A 15,293-nucleotide genomic window follows, 5' to 3' on the forward strand; every position below is an offset into this window, starting at 1 on the left:
AGTGGATAGTTGTTGCTAGTGTGTCATTTCTAAAAGGTACAACATGTGACTTGGGCAAAGATTTTGAAGGAACAATATCCAAGCAGTCAGCACAGGTATGAGAATTGTTCTGTCATCGTTTGATTTTCAGTCTCTTTAGTTGGTCTGTTTCTCTGTCCTTACATTGTGTTGTTCCTGTGTGTGTGTGTGTGTGTGTGTGTGTGTGTGTGTGTGTGTGTGTGTGTGTGTGTGTGTGTGTGTGTGTGTGTGTGTGTGTGTGTGTGTGTGTGTGTGTGTGTATGTTGGCAGTGATCCTACTGCCCATAGTGAAATTGGTCAATATCTCTGGCCATTATTATGACCTAAACTCCATCATTCATTGTATTTATGTACATATGTATATGATATGTAGCGAAGCATTTTGGTGATAGAGATCATCTCAGTTTAACTCTGAAAGTTACGTGGAAAACTCATATTGCGCACACATGGATAGCAGAGAAGGTTGACCCTCGTCCTGCTCAGCTCCCATCCATCACCCCAGATTACCTGGCTCTAACTGAGATCTTTGTGTTGTAGACAAATGTGACCTAAGAATTTCTATTCATATTAATATCGTTAAGATTTATGATATTTAATAAATGCAAATGTAGACACAGAATCTACCATAGGGGGTCCAGGACAGAAGAAATGAATAAATACATAGTTCCTAGAATGGATCATGGATCATGTTATTTTATGTCTCTAAGACTTCTTCCATGCTGCTTCTCTTTTCTAGAATCTTCTGTAAGATTCTGGTTGGGTTTTATTTCTTCTAGAAAGTATTTTTAACCCCCCCCCCCAGTGATAATATAGAGGCTGCAATTATGCACGCCAATAAGATAGTCTGATACTCCCTTTAAAGACTCAATTGCATTTCATGGATCTTCTGTTTTTCAATCAGTTTCTGTGCTAGAATCTGTTTTCTCATTTTGTTCTTTAACAGAGGATGTTTTCTCTTCAAAATTCTGGCACTCATATCTCCCCATTCTCTACCTGAATCTTATTTGTTGATATTTTATCTGGAATCAGTTCTCCTTGTTTTTTTTTCCCCTCTTATATCTATCTTTTTTGGCTGTGCATTTTGGAGGAATTCCTTTATTTGATCATCTAAATCAGGCCTTTCTCCTCTTCACTAGCTTGTTGCTTTTATTTCAGATTTGGCAACAAGTATTGTGTTTCCAAAAAATTTTTTAAATTACCTGCACTCCTCTTTTCAGTTGATTGTTATGTTATATTTAGTAGTTGTCTGCTTATCTTTTTTTTTTTTTTGCGGCATGTGGGCCTCTCACTGCTGCAGCCTCTCCCGCTGTGGAGCACAGGCTCCGGATGCGCAGGCCCAGCGGCCACGGCTCACAGGCCCAGCCGCTTTGCGGCATGTGGGATCCTCCCGGACCGGGGCACGAACCCGTGTCCCCTGCGTCGGCAGGCGGACTCTCAACCACTGCGCCACCAGGGAAGCCCTGCCACTTATTTCAGAACTAGTGTTAGGTTTTTGTAATTGTTCAGTTTTTGTGCAGTGAAATTTTATGATGGTGTGCTTGTGTTATCTGAGCAAGAGCCATGTAGCTGGAAATCCTAAAGAACATGTCCTTGACTAGTGTGCATGAGTGGGTCACCTGCAATGCATATGAGTGTCTGGGTCTGGGCTTTTCTGAAGGATTGCAGATAATATTACAGGAAGGCTTTCTGATACAGTGGGGTTTGCTACAGATAACTTTGCCACTGCAAGGAGACTGGGCAGATTGGTTTCTTTTCGTGGCATAATTATGGATGTATTCCAGAAAGGGGACTGTATCCACAGTTGGCAATGTGGGAAAGCTATGTGGCTATGTGGCAAAGCAGAATCGTTCCAACTGGGCTTTGTGGGAGAGAAAGAGTACTTTCTTGGGATAAACAGGTCCTCTTATGGTATTGGGATGACTTTTACTGGTTTCCTCAGACAATAATTTGGAAAGGAAAGTGGAGGAGAACAGTCCTGACCAGGTGGCTTTTGGTAAACCTTCAGGTGGGAAAGGAGGGTCAGAGGTAAGGAAGAGAGGGAAGTGGCAGCTGACTTGTGTGTGGGCTGTGGAAGGGGCGGTCCTGCTGGAAGGCGGGCTTCCCTTTGGCTTGGTGAGGACTGGAAGAGAGCAGGTAATTCTTCAAAATATCACTCAGTTCAGGACCTTTCACTAACCTTCTCCAATGTCAACCATGGAGGAAAGAGATTAGTGTGCTATGACAGGATAAATATCAGCTCTGAACTCACCAGGCACAAGGAAAACAGAGGAAATGGAAGAGCTGAAAGAGAAGGCTGCCAGTCAGGAAGGGTGGGGTGAGTGCAAAGAACAAGGCCGCAGCAGGAGCTTAGGCACCTGAAAATGAATGGAAGCTCTCAAGCAATGCACTTGCCTCCTAGTATGTATGCTTAACTTAACGTGTCCCAAAGAGAATTTCTGATTTCCTTCCTTAAAATCCGCTCTCCCTCAATCTTTTCTCTGTTAACGACAATTGTTTCAGCCATTTGTTCCAAAATAGGAAGTCATTCTTGACCTCTCACCACCCCCCGACCTGCCCATTAGCAAGTCCGGTTGGCTGGACCTTCAAAATATACCCTCAATATGAGTGCATCCATAATCTCTACCCAAGAATGTAGTCCAGGCTGTGACTCTTTCTCTCCTGGAGCACTGTAACAGCCTCCCAGCTGGTCTTGGTAACATTCCTGCCCTCTGCCACACTCCATATCAGTTTTCCACTCAACAGCCAGAGTGATAGAAAAATCTAAATTACATCATATCACTTTCTTGCCTAAAATTGCCCAGTTTTTTCCTTACACTTGTAGTTTGATGTGCATTTCATACCTCAGCCCCTTCAACAACCACATCTCCCTTCTTTCTAGAGGAGTGATGAGCTCTCTGAATGTGACAGAAATGTGATCTTCTTAAACTTTATCATGCACTAGTTTGCCTGGAACACTAAAGGGTGGGTATAGCAGAAAAGATGAGTACTGACAGAGTTGACAAACTTGTGCTGAGAGAGTGAGTGAATTATATTGGGTCCCTATGGTCTAGGAAGTGCTCATGGGAATTGGAAGAATTGATGTGTCCACTGAGTTAAATAAGCACTCTGATGATGTAATTAGCAAATAAACAGTGATTAACTGTGTCTTGAATTGTGTTAAGACACAATTAATTAAACTTTGATTAGATTTTCCTAAAGCTTCCGGGCGTACTGTTATGCTGGTTAATATATTTTAATTTCATATTGACGGCTTCTAGTGAATAGATTAGGGCAGAAATACTGGGAAGTGATATGTGACATTAGGTTACGAAAAGACAGTGACTTCCATCGCACCTCTGCTCTCTCACTCTGTTGAAGCATATCTTTCACTGGGGGAAGCAAGCTGTCCTGTCATAAGGCAGCCCGGGGAGAAGAAACCCAGTTGCCATGTTGTGAGGACATTCAGGCTGTGACTGAGTCCATGTGGTTAGGAACTGAGGACCACTAGCAGCTATGAGTGAGCGTGGAAGCAGGTCTTCCTCTGGTGGACCTCGAGAGGACCACAGCTCCGTGCGACTGCCACTTCCTGAGAGACCCTGAGCCATAACCACCCAACCAAGCCACTCCTGGACACGTAGCCCACAGAAACCGTGAAATAAATAGATGTTTATTGGTTTAAGCTGCTAAATTGGGGATAATTTATTGAACAGCAACAGATAAGAACATCTCCTCCTGTTAATATCTTGCTCCTTCCAATTCAACAACTCTTGCAAGAGACTCAAAGAAATAAATTGTTAATGAAACTTACCCATTTCCTCAGCCTGGCTTATATTATATTATTAGAGTCACCATGCAGGATGTAGTTTTTCTGTTGTTGTTTTATCTATGATAGATGTTGCCAATTCAGGAATAGATTTTTTTTATTTCTTGTAATAAATGAAGGGATATGGGGCTTCCTAGTTCATTCTACCACCAATATTAGCTATGAAGAGGAGAACATGTAGTGCAGAAAAACACTTTACAGAAGAACTTAAAATCCAAAGTGAGTAATCAGGAAGTAGGAAAACCCATATACCTTCAAATAATTTCAAGTTCCCAGAGTCAGACGAATTGCATCTTTGGTTGTAGGGAACTTGTAGATGTGAACTGAAAGACAAATTTTTGAGATAAGGAAGTTCCAGGAAAGATGGGAGCATAAGGAGAATAGTTTAGAATCCTTTCACCATCCAAAATGGAGTAAAATAAGAGAAAGGAAAAAAAAAGTGGTATGATCAGTGCTGAAACTATAGGACAGGTATTGATATGTTGGCCAACCTGTCAAATCCTTGTCTTGGGGGAAACTACTTCAAAACGGTGATCCCATTAAAGTTTCTAATCATAACTGCCCAAACCCCAGGCAACTGGGGTTGGTGTATGTCTAGGCCAGTAATAGTGATTGGATGAGGAACTGGCATGTGGTTAAAGCATATCTAGTCAGTGTCTTACAAGTGGAAGTCTTCCATAGGAAAATATATGAATGAATTGCTAAAATGAGGGGATGGCATATGGAGCTGCTGGCAGTCATTTTGGCAGCCACACATGGAAAGAGCTAGAGATGGATTAAAGCCTTTTGATAACATTTTTGAGCCACTGAATCCAGTCATATTTGAGGTCCCTGTTATATGCATATTCCATTTTTTCTACTTAAGTTAATTTTAGTTGGGTTTCTTGCATTTGGAACCAAATTAATCTTTGTAGAAAAAGATTGCTAATTGCAAAACACAAATTTTGAGATATTTCTGTCAGAAAGAAAGACTATTGGATTTTCCTAAGTAAGAAAGTAGCATACATTTTGTGAAACGACTGAGTGTTATTTTGTCAAATTCCATAAGTTTGACTTCCCGAAGCTGGAAGATTGAATGCAGCGAGTCATATTCTGCTCCTTTTGGAGCCTTTTTTTCTGTCACAGACCAACAGTATTTGAGGTGTTTTGAGGGGCTAGAAGGGAGAGTAGATATTCCTTGTCATTTTTTTTTTCCAACCTGGCTTTATGTAGATACTTCTTGCTTTATGTCATTAGCAGTAGGAAAAATGTGAGCTGTTCTAGTTAGAGCTTGGTAGAACAAATATAATTTCCAAAAGGTCTTATTAAGACTTGCTAAAATTAAATGAAGTACATGTTTATTTTGAGAAGAAATAGAGTATATATTTACTAATTTGAGGACATAAAGCTAAAAGTTCTATTACATTTGGTAAATACCAAAATCAGGTTCGGAAATACTCTCAGTTCAAAGCTACAGTCAATGGTGTATGTTCTGTGTTAGATTTAAAAATGAATTACTAGGGGGCTTCCCTGGTGGCACAGTGGTTGAGAGTCTGCCTGCCAATGCAGGGGACACGGGTTTGAGCCCTGGTCTGGGAAGATCCCACATGCCGCGGAGCAACTAAGCCCGTGCGCCACAACTACTGAGCCTGTGCTCTAGAGCCCACGAGCCACAACTACTGAGCCTGCACGTCTGGAGCCTGTGCTCCGCAACAAGAGAGGCCGCGACAGTGAGAGGCCCGCACACCGCGATGAAGAGTGGCCCCCACTAGCCACAACTAGAGAAAGACCTTGCACAGAAACGAAGACGCAACACAGCCAAAAATAAATTAATTAATTAATTTAAAAAAACCTCAAAAAAAAAAGAATTACTCAAGTAGCAGTTTAAAAAAAATCTATTTGTTTCTGTTAACTGCTAGCTCTGTAGGTGTTAATAGTGTGAGCTAGTAGGTAAGAAAATAAAATAATACTCAGCATTCATTATCAGAAGTATAGTGAGTAGACCCGGAGTTAGGATGAATCTGATTCTGAAGGAATGTTCCTCAAATCCACTCTTCTTAGTACATGAAGTTTGTCAGTCTTTTTCAGAGATGTTCATGAATGGGCTCTGTGACACTGTAGAGATCTACCAGGATATATTCTCATCATTGTATGTGATTTCAAGATAGATGGAAGCACTCAGTGAAATCCAAATGTTTATTTTCCACTTGATGTCAACAACCTCAATGTCAGGTTTCTTTTTAAATACTGATTTTGTTATGCCCATTGTAAAAGTGTTGTTCAACCCAGGAACTTTTCCCAACTTCGTAAGAAATGGGAGTGAGTAGAAGTTATCAATGTACCATGACAGAATAAATAGCAGAAATAGTTCCCTAGATGAAACAAAAAAACACCAGAAGAGGAGTTATGTAAACTTCCCACCAAGGATGAGATTTAAGGTTAAAGGAAAGTAGAGAACGATTTACAACTTGGAGCAACATAAGCTCTTTAATCTTTGTTAAGAATTCCAAACAATCATTCTTCAAGTCCTTATTCTAATCATATGTGACAATCTGGCCTTTTTGGTTTTTCATCTGAGATATTAGAAGTGTATTCACTAATACCCTTTATCAGGAACTACCCTTCCCTACTTGATTTTTTTTTTTTTTTTTTTTTTTTTTTGCGGTACGCGGGCCTCTCACTGTTGTGGCCTCTCCCGTTGCGGAGCACAGGCTCCGGACGCGCAGGCTCAGCGGCCATGGCTCACGAGCCCAGCCGCTCCGCAGCATATGGGATCTTCCCGGACCGGGGCACGAACCAGTGTCCCCTGCATCAGCAGGTGGACTCTCAACCACTGCGCCACCAGGGAAGCCCCAGACGTAACTTTTAAAACAAAGGAGCAGACTATCATTAGGGATCCAAGCTAGACTAGCCACTACCTTTCTAGAATAAGAAAAAAATCAACTGAATTTATAAAAAGGTACTGAATAATTTCCCTAAGTGTATAATAATACTTATATGTCTACTTTGACACAGAATTTGTATGGGGTATGTGTGTATGCATCTAAGAATTATATGAACAATAATGTCCCTTGTCAGAGAGGATAAAAACAACCAACTCACCAGAGATAAAAACAAAGTTTACAAAAGAATATCACATATTTGTAGAATTTTTGGACATGTCTGTGTGCATATATAGTGCTGAGTTGACATAGTAATTAAAATAAAAGCAGCTGAAAATGTATATACATCTTAAAGCCAGCAGGTGGCAAAATTGTGCTTGCTAATGATATTACAATTTTGAATACAATAATTCATAATTTTGCTAGTAATTTTAGAGATTATAATTGTAAACATTTTTTAAAACCATAAAAAATGAAGAAATTTTTGTTAGGATTTACAGTTGCCATAATTATTCAGTGGTAGAAGCAAACAAACAAAAAAACCCCGAAACAACGTAGAAAATAAATGTTGAAAAGATGTGGGTTATAAATTAATTTTGATGGAGCAGTAGGTCAAGTCTGACACTAGGAAGAATGTAAGAACCATAAGAGCTTTGTAAAGCATACCCTTACTCTAGGGAACAGGGCTATGGGGTACTCTGATGTATCCACAATGATAATGATACATGTATATGCAGATCTCCATAAAGATTTAGATTTCTAAGCTTCATTCATTATGTTGGGCACTATATAAGAAGCTTCCTGGGTGGGGGGTAGGGGAATTAGATGAAGGTGGTCAAAAGATACAAACTTCCAGTTATAAGATAAATAAGTACTGGGGAGGTAGTGTACAGTATGATGACTATAATTAACATTGCTGTATGGTATATTTGAAAGTTGCTAAGAGAGTGCACTGTAAAAGTTCTCATCACAAGGAAAAAGACATCTTTTTTTTGGTATTCATACTAGATGATGGATGTTAACTTACTGTGGTAATCATTTTGCAATATATGTAAATCAAATTGTTATGTGCACACCTTAAACTTATACAGTGCTGTGTGTCAATTATATCTCAATAAAACTGAAAGAAAAAATAAATTTCCTAATGGTTGTCACTGGGATTATCTTGTTTTAGGAAAGGTGAAGTTCTAATTATACTGGTTATAGTTAGATTCAGTACTGAGGATAATTTGGTTTAGAATCCCTTTCAGTAAAAAAGTTAAAAATTACTTTGTACTTATTAGAAGTAAGCATAGTTTTAGTTTTTAGATTTACATTTCAGTGTTACTAAACTTTTCTTTAATGACCTATAAGATAACAAAAGATTTAGGCAACTATGCATAGCCCTGGGTGCTTCTCAGTGGAATTTAGCAGTAAATGTCTCATTAGGATTAAGTTCTCCCTACTCATGTACTAATCTTGGAAAGGTGAAGCTATAAGAAGTAGGGGCCTGGGAACTTCCCTGCTGGTGCAGTGGTTAAGTATCTGCCTGCCAATGCAGGGGGCACGGGTTCGAGCCCTGCTCCGGGAGGATCCCACATGCCCCGGAGCAACTAAGCCCCTGTGCCACAACTACTGAGCCTGCGCTCTAACACCTGTGAGCCACAACTACTGAAGCCCGCGCGCCTAGAGCCCGTGCTCCGCAACAAGAGAAGCCACTGCAATGAGAAGCCCGTGCACCGCAAGGAAGAGTGGCTCCTGCTCTCCGCAAGTAGAGACAGCCCGCGTGCGGCAGCGAAGACCCAACGCAGCCAAAAATAAAAAATTAAATTAAAAAAATATAAATTGAAAAAAAAAGAAGTAGGGACCTATTCCACATAATAGAAGCACAGAAAATAACTATAAAAAGATGAAGTCTGGGCTATGGGCTGAGCATTGTCTACCAATGTATTTATTGTCTTCTCCCTATTAAAATGGCATTTAGAGATTAAGTTCGGTGCCTCTCCTTTCCTTAAGAAGCCTGTGTTAGAGACCCCAGCCTTGATCCAAGAAAAGCTACTAGTATCACATCCATAGCTAGTCTCATGCAATCTGGAGAGAACTGGATCCTATTCTGGAACTGAATTATTGGGAAAATAAAATGATTGTCCATGCTTTCTTGCTGATCACTTCCCTCCAAAATAAACTTTTTATAGTCGAAGTAATGAGTTTTTTGGTTTTTTTTTTTTTCGGTTTGAGATCAGGAGTGTTGTAAATAACCTGTTTCTAATGTCAGAAGAGGCTTATAACTGAGCTCTGCCCTAGGCCTAGAACTTAAACTTAGAAGATATTTCAGTGTTCAAGCCATGTTGTCTTGAACTTTACTGAAACAAAAGGTCCCAGTAGAAATACGCACGGATGAATACAGAACGTGATAATGTTGAATCTCTGATGGTTCAGGTGTTGTGTCTGCTGCTCTTGATTAAACCTCATGTCATCCAAGGCAGGGGCTTTCATAACTGAAGTACAGAAACCAGGGGGGGCACCTGCAAAACCCATTCTTCCACAGTCCACCCACCTTGACATTGGTTAGGACTGTCTATCGAGATCTGTGCCCTGTGCTGGATTGCCCAGAATAAACCATTTAAAAATGGATCAGATGGTTGGTTTGATCCATTCAAAAAAAACAATATTTTTTTTTGGAGGGGGATTATTTGAAGGTATAAAAGCTCGGGTGACAGATGGGTTATTTTCAACTTTAACAATTTGGAGGGACACCAACGTAGATACGGCTTCAGAAGACTAAGGCACTATCTTGACTTGTATGTTAGTACCTCTGTTTCTTAGACGCAGGTTTAAATGAGTTGGCTTTAAAATAACTTCTTTTCCCTTCCATATGGATCTAGCCTCTAAATTTTAAGGCTTCTATTAATTGTACTCGTCTTTGCAGTTTGAGATGCTTTTTATCAATTAAAAAGCTAAAACAGTCTTTTGAAAAACAGCTCTTTTTTAAAATTAAACATCTTTTTGTTTCTTTATCTCTTGGACACAATCTCTATTACTGTGCCAATGATTTTAGAGCCAAGATGTTCTAAGTACAGTATTTCCTTAGTGGTTTTTGCTTTTTCGTTGTGTGATGATTTATTTTTCCTCATTTTGGTTCACATGAAAAAGTATACCCACTCTCCCTCACCCAGTATATGAAAGATCTCCAGTCCACTTTATTTTTCACTGATGGCACTCCACCACCTTACTGTGAATAGATCCACTTGGTGCTTGAAAGCCATAAGGATGAGCAAGAATTTCCAATGTTCACTGCAGATCCCTAATTAGGACAGAAACTGGCAGGAGTGCCCTCAGATGTACCGCAACTAAGATGTACTTTACTAAGAATTCCAGTGTTTCTTCATTTGTTGTAGGCACCAGGAATGTCCTTTGGCCTTTCAGTTCTTCCAAGGTCATTGCTGAGATTTGTATTAGTGAGGAGTGGGGGTGGGGAGGAGTTGGTTTCAGCTGCAAAAGATTCATGACCTGACCTGGTGGTAATCCTGCTGGGCAATAGGCTATCATGTGTTCTTGCTGAAATCGCAAGGAAGTTTCCACACTTAGGGTAATTCAAGAAATAGACTGATGTGACTCAATCCAGCCCAAGTGTTGGAAATTCTGATAGCTATTAAAGGGGTTCTTCCCTTGGTCCACTGTGTTTGGAATCTTCCGAATCTACTCCTCAGACTACCTTCCAGGCATTAGGATTTTCCTCTCCTTCTTTTGTACCTATATTCATAAACTTTCTATTCCGCCACCACTTTATGTCTCCATGTGTAAGTTCTGTTTTCTTCTTGACTCTATCAAATGCTATTGATGCCCCAAGAAAAGTCTCCATTAAAATAGGACTGCAGAATTTTGTAACCGGGAATTTAGTTCGGCCTCCTCAGGACAGCGATGACTGAGCTTCAAAATTCATGTTTTTACCCGATCTCCACTCCATCATGGGAAGGAAAGTGTTTTCTTTCCATCCTAGGGGAAATGAATGTCCTTTCCTCTGTGTCCTCCATCGCCTTCACCCCTCTTCCCCACAAATAGGCCAACTGGCTTTAGGCATCAGAGTATAAAATACTCGAATTTAATATCAAATAATATTAAATATTTATATTCTAATACAAAAGGCCCTCAATAATTATATTAAAAAAAGATATCCTCAAGTATTACTCAGGTAATACTTCTGTTTGAGAATTTGAGAAAAGCGACGGGATTATTCAGAATTACCTATACATGTAAAAAAAATTGAATCCCTCATCAAATGTATCTTTAGTAATAAACTTGAGATGCACTTGTGGTTTGGCCAGTTACTCTGACCTTAGGAAAGTTACTTAACCTCACTAAATCCTAGTTTCCTTACCTGAAAAAATGATGATGAAAATATCTTCCTCATAGGGTACACGGGAGGATTATGATCATGTAAGTAAATAACTTTTCATAGTTCCTGGTATTAAAATCTCAATAACATTTTAAAAACATGCTGATAGTGATATGTTCTTTTTTTTTCAAGTTTTTTTTTTTTGATGTGGACCATTTTTAAAGTCTTTATTGAATTTGTTACAATATTGCTTCTGTTTTGTTTTGGTTTTATGGCCGCAAGGCACGTGGGATCTTAGCTCCTTGACCAGGGATCGAACCCACACCCCCTGTATTGGAAGGCAAAGCCTTAACCACTGGACCACCAGGGAAGTCCTGATGATACATTCTTTTAGCCAACTAATCATAAGTATTTTTACCCTCAATTTTAAAATCCTTAAAAAAAAAATCTTGCTCCCTAACCCTTAGGTTATGTGTTTACTATGATCACTATTTCCCTTTAAACTATTAAGAGTCACCATTCCCCCAGCATTCTTGTCAGGTGAACTGCATAAACAAGTGTTTTTCTTTATTGATCAGAATCATGCCATCTCTTTGCTTCTTCAAGTTTGAGATCTCTGGGCCGATCAATATTCTTCAAGGCCTGAAAAAGCTTGATTTATGGGAGAAATAAAGTAGATGACTTTAGTATCAGGGACAAACACATCTTTATTTCTTTTATTGACTGCTAAGTGTAGAAAAACCAACTAATTTGGCATTCATTCAACAATATTTACTCACATTAGGCAATGCTCTAGGCTGGGGATTGAGAAAATCTTTGGCTTCATGGATGTGACCTGGAAGGATGCCAGGAGGAATAAAATTCCTTGTAAATTAGAATAGTAAGTGGTTAATAATAAGTAGAGCAAAAATCTTGTTTTCTTCCATGGGAAACTTTACTGAGTTGTATCATGTAGGAAGAAAAATACACATCTGGTTTTAAGAGCAATTATTAAGAATAAATGGTAAATCATGGAGCTTTCATTCAGTTCCTACTATATATTTGCTGATATTACAGGCTGTAAAATTCGATAGGATATAGTACCTTCCCTCATAGGGCTTCTAATCTAGTGGAGGATATAATAATAAATCTGCTGAAGTGCCTTAGTTTCTTCAGTGTAGCAAAACACTAATATGAAGAAAAAAAGGTTGAGGAAGGCACATGTTCATTAGCCACCCAAATCCCTGTATGTCACCATTCCAGGGCTAATGGCAGCCTCATTCTTTTGTGTTACAAATTGGGACATTAGTGCCTCTAGGAAATAGTGGTGCCCACCATTTGTAAGCCCATTGGCAATACTGAATTATTTCATTGATCAAATTACATTTCTGATATTTTAGACTAAAATGTTTTAGTCCCTGCACTTTCACAGCAATATGTAATTACCAAGGGAAGAGATCATAGTCCGGAAACCTGTCTTCTTGGATATTCTTTTAAAAACTGCATCTGATAATTAATGCACAATTAAGCACAAATAAGGAAGCCTATGAAAATGGCATAGGTTGATATTAACACAGCCCTTTAGATGGATTAAAAGAAATGATCTCTAATCTGGTCAGGAGCATCTGGGAAAAACTTAATGGAAAAAGTGACGTCTAAGTTCAGCCTTAAAACACAGGTAGAGTAACCATAAGTCAAAAAAAAAATAAGGTACAGAAGGTTGAAGAAAGTGTATGACGTAGAAAGATGAAGATGTACTCTACTTTGGCTGGAGACAAGGAATGAAGGGTAGGAAGAAGTTACTCAAAGCAAGACATTGTGCTACAGGGGGCACTTATTTTATATTCCTAGAGTACACTTGTTTGTTGGATACAATTAGTGGAATACAGAACACTACAAATAGTTTAAATCTTTACTTTGGCAAATAATTGCCCCTTTCAGCTCAAATGTCTCTTCCTGGAGGGTCTTCCCTACACCCCCATTGTCAGTAATCTACAAACCTCCTTCAGTACTAAAACTCTCCAATGGAAAAGCAGGCACTCCATATGAGAGTTTTAAGTTTTATTCACAAGTTGATGAAATATTCTGTTATAACAAATACTCTTTACTGTGTACGGTATGTATCAAGCACTAAGTCAGGCTTATTTTTAATTCTTGACTGATCTTTCAAGGTGGGTATTTTTACTCTCATTTAATAGAATTGAGAAAACTGGGGTTTAGGCAGATTAATGGGCTCACCTGGACCACAAAATTAGTTTGTATTTTAACAGAGGTCTGCCTGATATCTATATCTATATATATATAGATATATCTTCGCGAACACACACACACACACACACACACACGGCTAAGAAAAATCACCGTTACTGTTAGACTGGTAGTGAAAAACAGCAGTCCTCCACCTTTCTGTCTATCCCTGATTTTCTTTCTCCAGAGACTACCAATTTTAACTCTTAGCTATTTCTTATTGTACTCTTTCTAAGTGACAAGTTATACTGCTTTTTTAAAATCAACTTTTCTATATCAGATCTTGATTGATTCTCCCCCATTACATATACATCTCTCTCTTCTCCAGTCGTTCCAATGTTACCTAATAATTTACCTGTATTCAGTGTTTATATAATTAAAACTGGCTTTATATGATGAGTAGTAATATTCTTCACAGTGGAGTTATACAGTGTAGTTCTTGAAAAACTTTTTTATTTTTCCCGGGGTTTATAACTGCCTCAGCTTTGCTTCCTTAATTAGAAAAAATTTTGCAGACCACTAATTCGTCTCCAGACTCTCTGAAATCTAAAAATCTCTTGACTCCAAATACATCAGGTAATCTGAAACATTCCACCCTAACTCTAACCTCTAGGCATTTCTTGTTGACCTCATGCTGTTCTCCCCTCCTCTTCTCTCTTTCATATAGTTACATTTAAGCAATTTTATGGCTACTCTTTAATAATAAAATGCCCTCTTCCCCCATCGACAACAGAATTTTCCTCTCAGCTTCCCACTTTAAAAGACACCATTACCATTCCAGGTACCCTCACTTTTACACCATCAAGGCTGATAACATGTGCATTCAAACTTTGTAACTGTAAGTATTCTCTTAAGAAGATGAAAACCATCAACAGCATTTACATTATTACGATTATTTAAATGTTATTCGATAAGTCGCCAAGCTTTGTGCTATGACTGGATTTCCTTCTTTGGCTCCAAGATTTTGAACTGCATGTTACTCATAGGGACACTGAAATAGAGTCCACTTTCTTACACTCCCTCTGTTCAAAATCCTGCAGCATTTTACATTGTTTGGTATTTGAAGGATGTGTTTCCTGTGCAGTTTTTTTCAGTGAAAGCTTCTGATCGTCATTGTTTTTTCTTGTGGGATGAAGAAATATATGCCCTCCACAGCATATCCTTAAGATCTCCAGCTTCTTACTCATTCAGCGTCTGCTTATATTCCAGTCTCATACTCCCGAAATTTACTTATTTATTAAATTAATATGGACCATGAGCTTGTTGTACATTTTTGTCCTGAAAATTTTAGTACCTTTCCCTTTTTGTCATGCAGCCTGTTCGTCCCGTTTTTGTTTTAAGGATGCACAGCTTCTTAAATATTGTCGTGGGTCTTAGCTGAAGTTCTTTCTCGGCTCCCGGAATCGCGTATTTCCTCTTCCTAATCTCGGCAAGGTCTCAGTGACAGTACAGGAGCTCGGCTGAGAGCGGAGAGCACAGCCGCGGAGGGAGCCCAGGCACTCTCGCGAGACAGCGGAACTCCTCGCCCCCAGCTCCGCGGCGCCGCGCGGCCTCCTGGGAGTCCGCCATAATGCAGGCCCGGGATACCGGCGGCTTCCTCAGTGCTCTAAAAGTGTACCTGCAAGCGGATGTTGAGGACCACGGAGCCCGCGATGTAGAAGTACGGAAAGTTCATGCGCAGCTGCCAGGCCAGCTCGAAGAAGGCGAGGAGGGTGCGGGAGAGCCCCTTGCAGAAGACCCCGTACGAGCCGGGGGCCGCGGCCAGGCTCGAGGCTTTGAGAGCCAAGGATGACGGAGCCGCCGCGGTGGCCATGGACGCGGTGTCGCCGCTTGCCCGGTGCGGTGCCTGGAGCGCAGGGTGACCGTAGACCCCGCGGACCCCCGACTGACGGCGGTGACCGGGAGGGGCCGGGGGCTAAGCGGCAGCTGGGCTTACACTCGCGCCTGACGTAGCCGCAGCTGCTTCCCTAACGGCGGTGAGGCGGGGGCTGCGGCTGGCGCTCCGCCCCTTCCTGTCTACTGCTTAAAACGGTATTCAGCGTTTAGCGTTTTAACTCTTGATAGGTCGGGA

The 15,293-nt window shown here is 40.1% G+C and overlaps 1 protein-coding gene across 1 annotated transcript; it reads right to left on the reverse strand.

The window, feature by feature from the left end:
- Window positions 1–12,797: 12,797 nt before the first annotated feature.
- On the reverse strand, window positions 12,798–15,202 carry SMIM10L1 (small integral membrane protein 10 like 1). Its single transcript, XM_060166894.1, has one exon. It carries the CDS (start codon window positions 15,033–15,035, stop codon window positions 14,829–14,831), a length of 207 nt encoding a protein of 68 aa, XP_060022877.1. The 5' UTR covers window positions 15,036–15,202; the 3' UTR covers window positions 12,798–14,828.
- Between the last annotated feature and the right edge of the window lie 91 nt (window positions 15,203–15,293).

Source organism: Lagenorhynchus albirostris, chromosome 11 (assembly GCF_949774975.1).
Source record: "Lagenorhynchus albirostris chromosome 11, mLagAlb1.1, whole genome shotgun sequence".
Taxonomy (NCBI): domain Eukaryota; kingdom Metazoa; phylum Chordata; class Mammalia; order Artiodactyla; family Delphinidae; genus Lagenorhynchus; species Lagenorhynchus albirostris.

Coding starts and splice junctions, on each gene's coding strand:
- SMIM10L1 (XM_060166894.1), bottom strand. CDS start 15,035: ATGGCCACCGCGGCGGCTCCGTCATCCTTGGCTCTCAAAGCCTCGAGC.